We start from the raw sequence: 16,731 nt of genomic DNA, 5'->3' as shown, positions 1-16,731 counted from the left end.
ATCCCAAACCCAGAGACCAATTTTAGGAGGAAAGATATTATTGCTGGCATCCACCTGGTCCTCCCTCCCAACAACTCGGCTACCTTTATAGACTTTATCAGCCTCTGATGCCTTGGCTCCTTGCTCGGGGCTCCATGGATTGGGACCAGAACTCCTTCCACAGATTCCCTGGTGCCAGTTGGGAGGACACAAGCAGAAGTGACCAGTACAATCAACCCCAACATTGCCACACACACCCCTCCTAAAAGGGCTTCAACTCTGACCTCGGTGCCTAGACCCAGATCAGCATTGGGATCCTCTAACCTGGAAGAGTCCCACTGCTCCATCAACTCAGAATCAGACCATGATGACGCCAAGCAAGCACCTGCTGATCCTTCTCCACCCACCCCTGTTGCAGAAGATGCACCAGTCTCACCCTTGGAGGATCTGAGGTCATATGGGAACTTGTTCAAAAGAATGGCTACAGCCCTAGGACAGAGTTGGAATGTTCCATGCCAATCCAGATGCTTCCTTCCAAGAGCATAAAAGTATCAAGAATGCTTAATGTCTAATCCTCATCAAGACCCTACAAACTTAAGCAGTATTCACGTCATTCTCAGAGCAGATCCTCACCAGAACATTCATGGTGTAATCAGCAACAAGACCAGAACACCAGACCCTATCTTCTAAACAGAAGTTTTCAGGCAGCCCTGCACTAAAGCTGTGAGGTCCACCAAGCAGAACCTTTGGCTTTCCTCTAGCCGGCTTACCACCTCCAGTCACGTCACACCACTTACTCTGGGCCATCCACTTGTGTCCTTTCCTCCATTCTTGGGAGACCATAATATTGGACAAATGGGTGCTTTCCATCATTGCCCATTGGTATGTGATCGAATTCGAGGAAATGTCATTGACTCTGAGAGTGATCGTCACCCCGTCGTCTCAAGTGCTCAGAGACGCAGTCCAATCTCTCCTTCTGAAAGGGGCCATCAAATCAGTTCCCACTCTAGCCAGGGGTGTCAGGTTCTATTCACACTACTTCACAGTCCCCAAGAAGGATGGTGGACTTTGCCCCATCATGGACCTCTGAGCACTAAACAAACACATAGTCTACAAAAGGTTCAGGATGATGACCCTTTTTCACATCCTCCCATGTTTGAAACAGGGAGCATGGAAGACCACAATAGACTTACAGGATGCATACTTTCACCTCACTATTCATCATCGTCACAGACAATATCTGTGTTTTGCTGTGGGCGACAACCACTACCAATATACAGCACTCCCACTTGGGATTTCCACATCTCTAAGAGTTTTCACCAAGACCATGGTAGTAATTGCCACTCACCTTTGTCTGCAGGGGGTAGTGGTGTTCCCCTACATTGATTGACACCTGGTTGCTGGTAGCTGACACCCCAGATCAACTACTTCATCACATCTATCTAACCTGACAGATGCTCCAGACTTTAGGATGTGTGTCAGTCTAAAGAAATCCAACTTAACACGGAGCCAGCAAGTCCAGTTCTTTGGGGCTATATTGGACCCTTCCTCCAGCAGAGCATACCTGTCTATATAGACGGCTCAGGTCATCATGGCACTGATTGCTTGGCAAGGCATCAGCCCACTCCATTCAGTGCCTTCTCAAACTTATAGCAGCCACCATGGCTGTGATCACCATGGCGAAACTAAGAATGTGATAGTTACAATTATGGTTCCTGCAATAATTTTGGCCAGCTTGCCAACCCCACTGCTGATCCTAACCCTTCCTCCAGACATTCTCCATTCTCTCTCCTGGTGGGAAAACCAGACCAATTTGCTAGAAGGAGCCCCCTTCAGAACTCCCTTCCTCTCACAGACACTTAACACAGACGTGTCTCTCCTGGTTTGGAGTGCTCACCTCAGGAGCTTAACCACTGGAGGCCTGTGGAGCCCCTTGCACCAGTCATACCATATCAGTTTCCTGGAACTATTAGGATTTATATCCCGCCCTTCCCACAAGTGGCTCTCACACCCAAAGGTTCACCCTGCAACTATCTGTATTGACAGATAATACTACAGCTATGAGCTATATCAACTGACAGAGCAGGACAGTTTCCAGGATCCTCTGTTCACTAGCAGTGGTTGTTTGGCTTTGATGCCAGCAACATGGAATCTTCTTCGTTGCCATCCATCTTCCAGGGGATCAGAACTCTCAAGCAGACCTCCTCAGCAGAGGGGGAGCCAGCTTACACAAATGGGAATTGAATTGGACCTGCAACCCCTCTTTGACAGGTGGGGTACTCTCAGAATCGATGTCTTTGCTATCCAGGACAATACCAAGTGCCAGACTATTTGCTGCAGGGGAGGGATAGACCCTTTGTCTCCAGGGGATGGCTCTCTACTCAATTGGTCACACCTCTTCCTGTTTATGTCCCCACCTATCCCTCTCCTCACCAGATTTCTTACCAAGTTACAGAGGGAATGTCTGCGATGCATTCTGATCACCTCATGGTGGCCTCAGCAAGCATGGTTCCCTCTCCTTCTTCATCTGTCCAGAAGATATCGCTTCCCTCTGGAACCTGTCCTCTTGTTAGCACAAGGCGGCAATATGAGACATAATAATAATAATAATAATAATAATAATAATAATAATAATTATTATTATTATTATTATTATTATTATTATTATTATTATTATTATTATTATTATTATTATTTTAAATTTATATCCTGCCCTCCCTGCTGAAGCAGGCTCAGGGCGGCTGTCCTACATGATGTCTTATATCTGAGACTGACTGTGTGGCTGATAGATTGAACTGTCTCTCTACCAGAATACAGAATGTCAACAGTCTGAAACTTTCCATGAGGAAGCCTTACTCCTATAAGTGGAAGAAATTTGTGTTTTTGTCTCCAACCGTCAGTGAACTCTGGAACGGGAAGGCCTGTCTGCCATCTTTTCTTATTTACTCCACCTGGTGGTCAAGGACCTCAACCATGTTTCCATCAGGGTCTACCTTGCTGCGATTTCTGCATGCCACAAGAAGATAGATGGGTTTCCAGCCTTCTCACACCCAAAGTCCAAATGCTTACCACAAGAAGATAGATGGGTTTCTAGTCATCTCACACCCAGAGTCCAAACGTTCACCCGATGCTAAGGAACCTACTCCAGCATAGGACTTACCACTAGTACTGAGGAGTATAGCAAGAAAGTCCTTTGAACCCATGTCCACATGCCCCTTGCACCTTCAGTCTTGGAAAACTGCCTTCTTAGTGGTCATCACTTCCACCAGAAGGGTCAGTGAACTTGCAGTGCTCTGCTCGAACCCTCCCTACCCTATGCTTTCATGAGCAGGTAGTGGCCCCTTCTGTTGACATCAGGTTCCTAAGGTGGTGTCGGACTTTCATTTACATTCAGAGTCCATGCTCCCTGCTTTCTTCCCTGCCTTAAAGTCACAGCATAAATGATCTCTGCATTCTTTGGATGTGAAACAAGCCCTGTTTTTTTACCTACATTGAACTAAAGAGTTCAGACAGACCAAATGTGTTTTCATTGGTCCCTCCAAGGGTGGTAGAATTTCCTCCCAAAGACTTTTGAAGTGGATTGTAGAGATGATAAAGCTATGCTATTTATTGGCAAAGACACCTCTACCTGGATGCCTCAGGGTGCATTTGACCAGAGCGATAACTGCATCTACTGCCTTTCTCAAAGGGTTTTTCCTTACAAAACATTTGTAATGCCACCACTTGGGCAACCCTGAACACTTTTACGAGAAACTACGCACTCAACATGCATGAGCACACTTGGATGACAGTGGAATGCTCAGTCCTACAGACTGCAACCATATGACCACTGACTCCCTCCTCCAGGTAGGCTACAGCTCACTAATCTCCCATGGGTGTGATGCACAGAGACCACAAAGAAGAGAAACAGGTTGCTTACCAGTAACTGAGGATCTTTGAGTGGTCTTCTGTGCATTCATACTGCCCACCCTTCCTCCCCTCTGCTATCAGCTCAGTTGCAGTTACTTATTGGGTTGTTTTAGTGGTCAGAAGGAACTGGCGGAATTTGGTTGCCTCCTGGGCATATGTGGTGGAGTCCCTGGGAATGCTTAGAAGCAGGGACACAAAAATCCTTCTAGCAGAGACATATAACAATGATTGGAACTGGCATGGGTGCCATAGATCCCATGGGTGTGAATGCACAGAAGACCACTTGAATATCATCAGTTATGAGTAAGCAACCTGTTTTTCCAATCTCCAAGTAAAGCCTGGAGATCACTCAAAATTACAACTGCTCTCCAGATGGCAGAGATCAGCTCCTCTTGAGAAAATGGCTGCTTTGCAGGTTGGACTCTGTGTCATTATACACTGCTGATGGTCCCTTCCCTCCTGCTTTGGTCCACATTGTGGAGAAAGACTGTACTTTTCCTAGGTAGAGGCTGCAGGGAGGGGGGGAGATGAAAAGCTGAAGTCAGATCACTTCCCCTACAGAAAACAGCCACCCTGAGGTGCATACTCTTATCATGTACCGTAACACAACCAGGCCAGGCCCCAAAAAACCCCAGATCACACCACAAGCACACACTGATGCAAAATGCCACAAGGTTGAATACAACAGGAAGAGGCAATAACAACATACTGCAGATGAAAGGAATGCTGAGCTTCAGAGTCTGCACAATTGTCATCATGCTACGATGTCCCAGTAAATTGACACTGAGTACCCAACACCAGGGCACTTGCCCAAAGCCTCTTTTTAGAGCCATTGTATTTATTCTCACAATGGGCCTTATTCCTAGTTGTTAATAATATAATCACATCTGAGTCCCTCTTTCTTTCCAAAGAGCTCCAAGCAGTGTATGTGGCTTATTCCCTTTAGACTATTTTGCATGGCTTTAGATAACTGTGGTTTCTCACTAAATGAATTCTCATTATTTCGTTGTTGTTTTTCAAATTTGTAGGATGATACTAAAATATTTGGAAGATGTGGAGGATTTTGTGGAAAATGTGTTCCTAATTCAGGCACTGGTCTCCCTCTTCAAGTACAATAAGAATGAAGAAATCAATGAAGACAAATCCTCAAAGATCACATTGTAGGTGCTGTGATTTTCTCAGTCCTTTCATATCTGTCATCTTTATTTATTCAGAATTCCTCAGTCTTCAGTGGAGTAATTCAAAGGATTCAAACAATTTCATTCACAGTTATTTGAAGCAGGTGCATAAACCATAATGCTAAACCATCAGGTCTCTGAAGAGGCATTAACTCACTGTCTTGCCTCTGGCCAGTTCCACCAGGTAGGCAGACAAAGTTAGCTGCCCACTGTGGTGCAGATCAAGAGCTGTTGGCTATGCACAAGTCTGGGTTTTTGTGCCGCCTCTAGTATCTCCAGTTCCCCATAAAATTTCTGTGTGGGTATAGGAGTTGTTCACAAGGCTAAGGTTTACTCTCTCCTTAAGACTTTAAGTGCATACTTAGGTTTTTTATGTGTTTTTTTCTTGCAACTGAAAAGTGTGACAAGAACAAACAGATGTTTCTAACCCCTGTAGTGCATTGGCATACTTTCCAGGGAGCCAGAACTGGTTGCAGCTCCCTGTCATTTGGTTGCTGACTTTGGTTGCTACTGCACACGGTGATTAGACTTCATTTGTACAAGAACATTTCCATCTCACAGAGGCATGACATTTTTGGTGCTGTTACCTCATGTACTGAGAGAGTGTACTGTTCATGAGCCTCTTACTACATGTGGTCTCCATTTTCTGTGACTAGGACAATACACATTTTCCAGTTTTGGTACACACAATCAGAAAAAAGATTTTATTTTTTTTATTGGTGTTTGCATGCAGTGAGGTTTGAAAATACCTGTGTTGTCTTATTCACACAAATCAGTGATTGTGAATAATGAGAGGCTTTCATATAGCCTGTGGTATGTGAGTCACCTGTGCCAAAAAGGTAATGCTAGAACAGGTCTGTAGCTTAGGATGGCCAATAGTTTTGCATGGCTCTTTGTAGAAGTGTTTATGATACTACTGAGTGAAATGGGGTTCATGCTATTTTTAATGAATTATTTTGGTCCCTAAATCTACATCAAACTGGTGCATAATTAATATATTTTATGATGTTACAGTTCATGTAGCAGTTAAAAAGATTATGGTCATATGGTGATTTTTATTTTGATGGTGCTCAAATGCAAGCAGCTCTCTTCAGCGTCAGTAACTTCCTTGGCACACGCTTCAGCTTCAGTAACATCCTTGGCACATGCTTGTGTGTACAGAAAACATTGCTTTTGGCACCTAATGCTAAAAAATACTACCTCTTGCCCAAATATATACATTGAATTGTGTATGCTATATATTTTTTACTTCATTGTATGTATGTTAGAAGTCTATAAACATGGCCCAAATACCCAAAGCATAGATATTGCTAACTGGATGTTAATGGAAACATGGTATGGCTCTGGTGCATCATTAAGCCCCAACAAAAAGCTCTGTAAGAGATGGAAGTAAAACCACTGGCTTCAATGAGATCTACTTTGGCTCTCTAGTACTCCATAGAAATCAGCGGGAGATCTTATATATGCAAAAGCTACAGAATTCTGGATTGGAGTTAAGAGCAAACACTTCCCCCCAGGCCCCCCACCCAACCCCCCCCGTGGACCTTTATGGCACCTCCTTTCCCCAGCCCCCACTCTCTCCACTGCCACTTTTCTGGCAGCCTGATCTCCCTGTGGCTCTGGCGGCCCTGCCCCCTCTGCGTGGCACCTCCCCCCCATCTCCCACCCACTCACCAACCCGACAAAACAGTAAAGAGCAGGCTCCTGGGGCTCTTTCAAAGGGGCCCCCCACTGCTGATCATCTGATTGCAGGAAAAGCCATACCAAGGCCGGTGGTTCTCTACGCCGGCTTTCCAGCACACTCAGCTCTGGCCACCCCAGGAGCCCGTTCTTTACTGTTTCATCAGGTTGGTAGGGGGAGGTGCCGCGTGGAGGAGGGTGGTGTTGCCAGAGAAGTGGAGAGAGTGGGGGCCACCAGAGGGGGGCCCCCTCCACCCAAAACTTTTTCCCGTGGGCTTCCCAATGAGAATTGGGGTCAGCTGTAATCTGCACTGAAATATTCAGTGTTGCTATCATGGATAAGGAGACTGACTTTTTCAGAGGTACCTAGGTGAGAGCCCCCCAATGTTCTTGAGCTTGTGGGCACTTTTAGAGATAAGATACTTAAAAAAAACTATTTCAGGATAAGTTCTCAGAATGTATAACATGTTAATGTACTTTTCCTTGGGATACCTACTTTTTAAGCCTATATTAGCTAAGGGTGCAATCTTCATTCCAATAAGGTCAAGGACAAAACTTCCACTCATATGTATGGCTGTGCATTATACCTTAAATGATTAAACCAAATCCTAGTTAACTGCCAGTAAAGTATTGGTAGATGAGATGGCAGCTATTGTATAATGTATAGTATAAAAAGATATTTGAATTATAGGTTAGTTCATACCACTTGATTTTGAGCAAATGCCTTTTAGCCAACACAGATCAATAACAGTTTTGTGACCACTGTATCAGAAAAAGGATTTTTGCACTATGTGCCTTGTACTAGTTTAAACATGAGAACTGTAATGCCCTTTTCTAGAGATGTTTATATTTGCAATCTAAATGTTATAAGTTATAAAAACTTTATGTAATAATAAATATATATGCTATGTGATCATTGCCTAAATATCTTGTTATAGTCATTTCACTGTAAAATGATCCAAGAAAAGGGTGCAAAGTGGCACATGCCTAACAACACATTTCGAATGTGCAAATGATACTGTTCTGTTCTATAAATAGTTATGAGTTACATTGCACACATATTTCAGATTTATTTCACATATGACACTTTCTCTTACGCAGAAGTAATCTCTGTAAAACAAAACGTGTAATATGGCACAAAAGTTCATTTTTTCAAGGAGCACATGGGTCAGGAAGTCCCTGCAGTTTCCAAACCAGTTGTGTGTAGAGGTTTTCTCTTCATTTTTGTTTCCAAATATTTGTATCCATTTGTTAGTGCATTAATTCCTTTTCATTTACAGATAATTTCAATGGGAACCTTTGTTTTCCCCAATCTTTCTGGTGACAGAGAGATGGGATCTGGGTCTGAGATTGTGACCATCCAGGAGATTATTCTGACAAAACTGAAGAGAGCTGAGAGGGATCCCAGTTTTATAGTCAATTTGCTTTTCAGACCGAGCAGGGGCAGACACTTAGTGCTCTTAGGCAGCTGGAAGGAAGCATTTGGCATGAAGAGAGCAAACTAGGCTTGCCAATCCCCAGGTCCCAGTGGGGGATCCCCCAGTTTTGCAGGCTCCTTCCCGCCTCCAGTCAGCTGGCTGGCGGGGGAAGCTCTGCCCCCACAGCTCCCACCTGCTTTTCTACTTTAGAACTATAGGAACCTTGGAAAGGCTTGCTTTCTGGGTAGTGTGTCTGTGCCTTTAAATCTAGGACCCAGCCAGGCTGAATGGGGTGAGTGAGCCGATAGAACAAGATGGCTGCTCCCAGTTAGTTGTGAAGCTGTAGCAGTCCAGAGCCTCCATTTGTTTCACAATCCTTTTAGAAGTCGTTTACATAGTAAAGGAGGACTAGAACCTTTGCTTTCCCTGTGTTAGTCTGATAGAACTTGAAACTCCAGCAACTCATGAATAAATTGCCCCAGTGAGACCACACAAGTGTGGGATTACAGACTGTTTATTTTGGCTGCTCTCTTTTTCTGTGTGTGTGTGTGAGAGAGAGAGAAAGAGAGAGAGAGAGTTGAGGTTGCCAATCCCCAGGTGGGGGCAGAGGATCACCTGGTTTGGAGGCCCTCCCCCACTTCAGGGTCATCAGAAAGCGAGGGGTGGGGGGAGGGAAATATCTGTTGGGCACTCCATTAAAGGGATCACAGGGTCCAATTCTATGAGCCCCAAAAGAAGGTGCCCCTATCATTCATTATTACCAGTGGAGGGATGGCATTTAAAAGGTGTGAAATACCTTTAAATGTGATAGCCAGAACTCCCTTTGGAGTTCAATTATGCTTGTCACAACCTCGCTCCTGACTCCACCTCCAATGACTCCTGGCTCCACCCCTAAAGTCCCCAGATATTTTTTGAATTGGACTTGGCAACCCTAGAGTAAACAGGGAGGCATTTGGCACCACAAGAAGCCACACAGTGACTTGGATGGAGCATTTGATGAAAAGGTAAAGAGCAGTACAATGGGATAGATAGGCAGAGGCTGGCATTTCAAATACGCAAGCAGTCAAGGCAGAGTTAACAGAGTGGGTCCCAATGCTGTTTGACTATTTTGATTAATCATTTCCTTACTTCCTGATCTCTCCGGATTTCTTCATCTTATCTCCGCATCTGAAAACTAAATCAAAATGAGACAAAATTAAAACACGAAAACCCCAGCAACCCCCCAACCCACCCTCCAAAAACCAACAAAAACCAACAAAACAAACACAGAGTCAGTAAAAATGGTGACATTTTAAAAAGTGTTATATATTATTTGAAAGCTAGCAGAAAAGGGATCAGACAGGGAGTTCCTTAACAGGAGTAGATCCTAAGACTCTTTGCTGTATTTTGCCCACCTTGCTGAATTCCTAGACCAAGGGTGTCAAACATGCAGCCCATGCACCAAACCAGCCCATGGGCCAAATTGGCCCACCCAGGGCTTCGATCAGGCCCTTGGGGCTCTCTTCTTCCCCTTACTCCCCTCCTGTCCTCACCCTGTGAAACTCTGAAGGCTGCGACAATGTTCCCAGCTCCTTCTGCTTTCTCTTTGCAGAGGCTAAAGCTGAAAGCAAAGCTGCAAAGAAAATGCAGAATGGATTGCCCACTCTGGCTTCTAGCAGAGCAGAGGTGAACAGAAAATCCACTCCACGTTTTCAACTTTGTCTATGGCCGTTTTCCCACTAGCGTTTGCTCCGGCGTAGCGCCCCATTTACCTCCGGATCTTCTCTTGGATTTCGCACATGTTGCTCCGGCGCTGCGCTTTGCTCCGGCGCTTCAGGGATTTTACGCCGGAGTATGTTTTTCAGCAAGTTGCCGGAGTTTCCGAAAACCTCCGGATCCACTCCGGATCCACTCAGCGGAGTTTCCTGTGCGAAATCCATCCACGCCGGATCGACTGCTTTGGGGGCGTCACCCTCTCCCTTTCCGTCCTCCCACCCCATCCACCCGCTTGGCCAATCATCAGCATTTCGCGGCGCTTCCCCAAAGTGCCGGCACGGCCATTTTTTTTTTTAAACTTCACAGTTTTGCGTAATAGCGATATTTCGAAATTAACAAATAGAAAAAAAAAAAACCCTCCTGGAATAGCCTCAATTGGCACTTCAATTGGTTTCGTTAGAATTTTTTTTTATTATTGACTTTAGTTGCGTTATTCCGCTGTTGCGTTATCTCGATAATGCGAAAACGACCATTGCTGGGGGGGGGGGGGAATGTAGTGCCGGTGCGGGCCACAGCGTCCATGTGTGTGTGTTTTAAGAAGGGAATGCCTCCCTCAGCTGTGCCACCAGGATTTCTGGACCTGCACAAAATCGCCATGTATAAAATGGGAAGTTGGAGTCCTGCATTCTTCTCCCTGGCTACATTCCGCTCGGTTAGAAAGTAGACGCGACCGAGCTCCTCACACGCGCCACAGAAGGGGAAGGAGAGAATGGAGCGGGGGGGGGAGCTCTGGCAGCAGGAATCAGTCAGGTCCCCGTTGCAAGCGCCAGCCGGGGAGGGGAAAGAGAGCGGAGGAAATTTGGGGGGGGGGGGATCTAGTGCTTCAGAATTTGGGGGGGGGAATCTAGTGCTAGGATTCTCCACTGTGAATGCTTCCGTTAATACATAAAGGGCTGTGGAGGATTCTACAGCTGCAGCCAATCCATAAGCAGCAGCAGCACACGTGATGCGGTTTGTCCAAGAAATGAAGGGGAGGCAGCAGCTCGATGTTACGTTAGTACGTTAGTACGTCATTACGCGACCAGACTTGCGCTTAAAAAAAAAATGATTGACAGGGCATCGGACTCAAGCCGATGCCAGTGGGGAAAACGATTTGAGCCGGGGCTTCAGGGAAGGCGACGCCGCAAAGAGTCACTAGTGGGAAAACGAGAAAAATGCTCTGGACATAATTGCGCCGCGGAAAAAGGGGAGCAAACGCTAAGTGCGAAAACGGCCTATGTGTTTCAATGGAGAGGAACTTTTCAGCATTCCTATGGCCAGCTGAAATTTTCCTGGAGTTTGTTGTTGCAAACCAAGTGCTGATGCCTTGAGCCAACTTTGTCTCTTCTCAATGGAGTGAGACCTAGTGCCTAGTGAGTTCTCTAACTTGGGAGCCCACAGCCAAAGGGGGATATCACACTGCTAACCTGAGTAGACTGGGGGGTGGGGGAAGAGAAGCTTGCAATGCCTTGCCATTTCATGTTTTCCCAGGCTGAGAGCATTTTATTTTTTAAAGTTTCTGCTGTGATCTTTGTGCTTTTTCTTGATGTTTTATTTTTAAAATTGCCTTGCAAAATCCCACTACTCCCCTTTCCATTTTAAACAAAATATTGCAAGAGTTTTAAGCATGTTTGTATTTTAAGTTAAAATTGATATATTTAATTGTGTTGGCCTGTGTCCTATATGAAGTCTATATCTCTGCTATCTGGCATTACATTTTAGGACATGCATGGGTTGGCCCCACAAAGTCCTATTTATGTCAAATTCGGCTCTCCTGTCCTGGACACTTCTCAGTATACTTTGAAGCTGACCCAGATATAAACAGATAGCAAAAGAAGATCTTTGTGTAGTAGTGTCAAACCGTCCAAGTGGCCTGAACTAACAAAAAGTCTAATCACTGCATTTGTGCCTTTCAAACTTAGAACTCATTACAGAATTCTAAACCACTCCCCCCCCCGCTAAGGGGTGCAATAGAAAGGCAAAAGGAGGTCACCAATAAAGTAAAAAGGGCACTACGCATTTCGACCTGGCAAGACCATAATAATCAATAATGTGCAGTGCAGAAAGATCTGACAGGAGGAAGAGAGGCAGGGCACAGGGCACTCTGGGAGCTTTAGGGGTGGAGCCAGCATTATAACGGCTGGCAGCACTCCCACCTTTGCAGCAGTGTGAACTGATGCTGGTTGCCCTTGTTTTATGGGAACTGGATAGGAATTTTCCCAACTTTTCAAATAGGTGTTTTTCGCCTATCCCTTACTGCCTGCTGATGGGATTGTGGAATTGGCTGGGGATATGGCCGTTAAATAGGTTTTTTACGGTCGGCGGGGTTCTGTTTGGTTTATGTTATGTGGCTTGGTGAGCATCATAAGCAACTCCTTTTAGGGGCATGGGGGTCTTTCTGACTTGTTCCTGAACCGTGCAGTCTGGTTGAATGAGGATGCAGACCGCCTTGGGTTTGCCTGGATTGATTCTCCCCTGCAGCTGTGTTGCTGGGGTTGAAACTCCAGGGCATTGCCCATTTGCTGTGCCAGCTGGGTATGAGCCATCTGCAGGTGGCTCTACCTAGGTGCTAGTGTGGCTTCCCCATTATGCAGCCGGGGAGAGGATGTTTCACCTCTGGCCCTGCCCATGTCGCTAGTTATGTTAGTGCCCTTACTGTTTAAATATGGTTATTAAATAAAGTGGCCCTTAGTTACCCAATCCTTTGTGTCGATCTCTTTCTTCCATCTGTGTGAGCAATGTCTACCTTCTGCATACCTGCGCATTTGTGAGGAAACAATTGTTGCTGGTAAACAGCATCCAGCACAGTATGCTAGAAAGCTGCAATATATCTTGACAAAGCAAATTAGTTTCTTTTATTCAGTTTCAAAGTTTTATGTTACTTATGGGAGCAAGAGGAGTTAGCCAAACTATAGACAATTTTGTGAAAAGCATGATGAGATTGCACAATAAATTTGTATTCATTAAAGTAACTACAGACCTGGCTGGGAATTATATCCATGAAATCCTTTTGTAAATATTTGATTGCTACAAGTTGCATCCCAATTACCAGCTTTGCTGATCTTGATGGTGGACAGCAAGGTTTAAAAAATAAAGTGATGGATTCCAGTTAAACTACATACTGTGAGCAACTGTTGACAGGCAAATTCATTTTACCTGGAACTGTACCTTGGTTTCATCATTCATAGCAGCAACAATCTGAAATGTTGATAAATGGGTCCTTTGTGTGTGCATTTGATATCTATGTCTGCAAGAAAGGTTAGTTTTGAAAGAAAGAAGTTCAGCTCTGCCAGTCTAAATCAGTGCGCCATAATAAAAACAAATAGGAAATATGCTTATTCAATTTTTGTGGAGGTTGTAACTCAAAGGATTTGTGTGTGTGTGTAGATGTATATATTCAATTTTTATTATATTCAGTTTTTATGTCATCCATTCCCTGCAAGCTGGGCTCAAGGGGGTGTACAGTAAAACAACCTATCACATAAAACAAAACATTACAATTTACAATAAAATTGAATTAACAATTTGATTTAAACAGATGGCAGTCAAAATTTTCCAGAAGTGCTACTGCCTTGCAGGAGGGAGGGAATGAGAGTGCCAACCAGGGATGGATGCTGTCACTGTACTCAACTAATGCCTGGCAGAACATCTCTGCCTTACAGGTCCTGTGGAATTGCATCAGGTCCCACAAGGCACAGATGTTACTCAGGAGAGGTCTACCAGGTTGGGGCACGGTGCTAAAGGTCTAAATCAGGGGTCCTCAACCTACGGCCCGCTGAGGACGTTTATGCGGCCCGCCGGGTTATGGCAAAATCAGACCGGAAGTGACGTTCGACCTAAACTTGCATTAGCAACGCAAACTTCCGGCACTGGGCTGAGGCGGCGGAGACAGAGTGTGAGGTGATACCGAGGTGAGGTGAGTTCCCAGGCCAGGGTGTGTGGTGTGGGGAAGGGAGAGAGATGCAGAAGACGGAGAACTGACGGCCCGCGGCCTTGTACAGTAACGGCAGTCCGGCCCTCCAACAGTCTGAGGGACAGTGAACTGGCCCCCTATTTAAAAAGGTTGAGGACACCTGGTCTAAATATCTATTTACACATATCTATATACACTAAGTAGTTTCGGATGGAAAAAGAAATGATAGCATTTTTATCTGGATTGTATCTCACTTCTGGCAGAAGTATATTCCATTGTTTTGACATGCTCTAGGATATGGGAAATGGAACGTGAAATCATTCATTCAAACTAAAAAAAAATTAGCTAAAATAACTTCTGAAGCTTGGGAGAGAAGCATGCCTGCGAAGGAATGGTGTTCTGAATTTGACAATCTGGTATTTTTCAGTGTGCTACTATGCTGAAGATGCAGAATATTGTAATAGAAATCTTGGCAATTTCCTATTTATACTGTATTTCTAATCCACTTCCTTAATTTAAATGATAGAAATATTATATCACACTTGACCTTTTTGTGCCCTTTTGAAAGGAAGTGATTGTTCTTGGATTTATGTGGACAGCACCATGTGGTTATAATTTACATTTTAATAAACTACACTGCATATTTTCCAATAACATCCTTTACAATTTAATATATGAATATAAGACCAAGGTACTATACACAGATATAAAATCTAACGTTAGAGAATTTATATTAGAGTCAGTGTATTTTAGGTATTGGTTTTGCCATAATGTACAACTAAGCATTGTCCATAGGAACTCTTCCAAATTATTATAGAACTAGGAATAAGGCCCGTTGTGAAGAAAAATACAACGGGCTCTAGAAAAAGGCTCTGGGTGAGTGCCTCCCTGTAGTGATTCGGGCCTCAAAATCCCTAGTTACTGAATTAGACCCTGACTGCAAATAAGTGGTCAAGAGGCCTTGTCCCTTTAACAATCTAGAGAGGCCTTTTGTTGGTAATAAAACTGCAGTACCTTTAAGAGTTGACTAATGAAATGTGGCCTGTCACTATGTAGTGCACCTGTGGGGGTTGGCATGATTGCAGCCTTAACTCCCTAGTTAGAAGATTCGTTGCAGCTGTAAGAGCAAGATCTCAGGCCACACTTAGATCACTCAGTTAGTGGGTAATCTATATTAATAATTCTCTTGTCGCCATGGCCAAACCAAGGATGACCATTCACTAATATTTTGAGAACAAACTATTGACCTATCACATGTCAGTATCTCTGGCATCCCGTTGGTTGACTTCCCTGTCCCTGCCTACTCAGGTCCAGGAATGTAGAACAAACTGCCAGAAGCAGTCTTACCTCAGAGACAGCCACATCTCTTAGCTCTTCTCTGTCAACTGGCTTGACAGACATCACTGGGGACTCTTTATTACTCTGCTCATGTAGATTTTTGTTTTCAATGTATTTCAAAATAAAAGTCCCCGTCTGTTGTTGCATCAACTCTGCTAAATGACCAAGTTCCTGCTTTAAGGAGGTTATGTTAATCATAATATCACACGCTTTGATTTGAGCTGCCATTTCCTTTATTAAAAAAAAACTCAGTCTGTTAATCAAAGTTAGAGAATAGTTCAAAGACCCAGTTAACCTGTTTCCTTCAACTTCAAATTCTCCTCCTGCATTTCAATTATAACCATTTCAGTCCTAATTAAGCATCACATACATTTCTCTTGTAAGCTTATCCCGTTTTTGTTCAGACCGTATTGTAACCAGAAGGTGATCTCATTGACACTTATTTATAAACCAAATAAATTCAAATATCTTTGCTCAGTCCAGTTTAAATTGTTGAAAGTTTCCAGTTTGTTCTTTGCTTTATGAAGCCTTCCTTGCGAAGAAAAAAAAAGGGAGCGGATTTCCCTCCTCTTCACCTTTCTTTTGGAACAGTTCCAATTGTTGTTATGTTAAAAGATCCATTAACTGGTATTGTTAGAAAGCTGACTTACTTTCATGGTAGAATTCCAGTGATTAAGGTAGAAGAATGATGCATCGAAAACTTATTGAAAGAGAAGAGCAGTCAGGCAATCACCTCTTGCTGCTGTCATGGTGATCTTGGCAGTGGGAGCGCTGGAGCAGACAGGAAAAATAGGGAACAACCGCCGTTGTTTCTCTGGATCCTGTCGAGTTCCTTGCTAGCAGGGGGCCTCCCCAAGGCCCCCCTTGAGATGCTACAGCTGTAGCACCCCTCCTACCGCCCGATTGGGGGGGGGGGGTGTCATTGAAGCCAAACTCCTCTGAACACCTCCTAGCTCGAGGTGCTAAAACCCAGGAAGCCATACATAAACACAGTTGAAAAAAAATACTCATAATGTTCTTGTTTAGAGTAATGTGAATGTTTCCATGCTTTTAATCTAGTATCTGTTGCTATTTATTTACTTTATTTATACACGACTTTTCTTTCCAACGGAAACCCAAAGGGATTTGCATCAATCTCCACTCCTCCATTTTATTCACACAACAACCCTGTGAATTACATTAGACTGGGAATATGTGTCTGGCCCATGGTCACCCAGTGAGCTTCCATAGCAGAGTGGGGATTCAGACCTTGACCTCCTATATCATAGTCTGACACTCTAACCACTGTACCACCATGGCTCTCAAGTCTGAGGAAATAACAGTGAGGAACTTAAGTACATGAGCCATAAGATGACAATAGGAAGAATATTTTACTTTCATGAAAGTTCTAGTAAACTCAGTAGAAGTATTCTTTGAATGTGTTTCAGATTCCGGTATGTAAGGAAATTTAAAGAAATCAAACAGAGTAAAACGTATTGTATGCAATACGTAAGTCTGGCCACTTAGTGACAGTGTTTCTACATGAGACATTCCACAACTAATTCAGAGGGACAGGAGAGATCTTTTAAACTCCAAGTAGCTG

The 16,731-nt window shown here is 44.1% G+C and overlaps 1 protein-coding gene across 2 annotated transcripts in view; it reads left to right on the top strand.

The window, feature by feature from the left end:
* Positions 1 to 5,259, top strand: part of ADAMTS20 (ADAM metallopeptidase with thrombospondin type 1 motif 20) — a 149,097-nt gene extending 143,838 nt beyond the window's left edge. For both annotated transcript variants that reach the window (XM_060244939.1, XM_060244938.1), the window contains one exon: positions 4,917 to 5,259. In XM_060244939.1, the coding sequence (XP_060100922.1) occupies positions 4,917 to 5,006 (90 nt within the window). In that variant the 3' untranslated portion in view covers positions 5,007 to 5,259. The remainder of the gene's footprint in view (positions 1 to 4,916) is intronic.
* Positions 5,260 to 16,731: the final 11,472 nt, after the last annotated feature.

Source organism: Heteronotia binoei, chromosome 8 (genome assembly GCF_032191835.1).
Source record: "Heteronotia binoei isolate CCM8104 ecotype False Entrance Well chromosome 8, APGP_CSIRO_Hbin_v1, whole genome shotgun sequence".
In the NCBI taxonomy this organism is placed as follows: domain Eukaryota; kingdom Metazoa; phylum Chordata; class Lepidosauria; order Squamata; family Gekkonidae; genus Heteronotia; species Heteronotia binoei.
The sequence above is the reverse complement of the archived record's forward strand: the minus strand, read 5'-3'. Positions and strand labels throughout refer to the sequence as shown.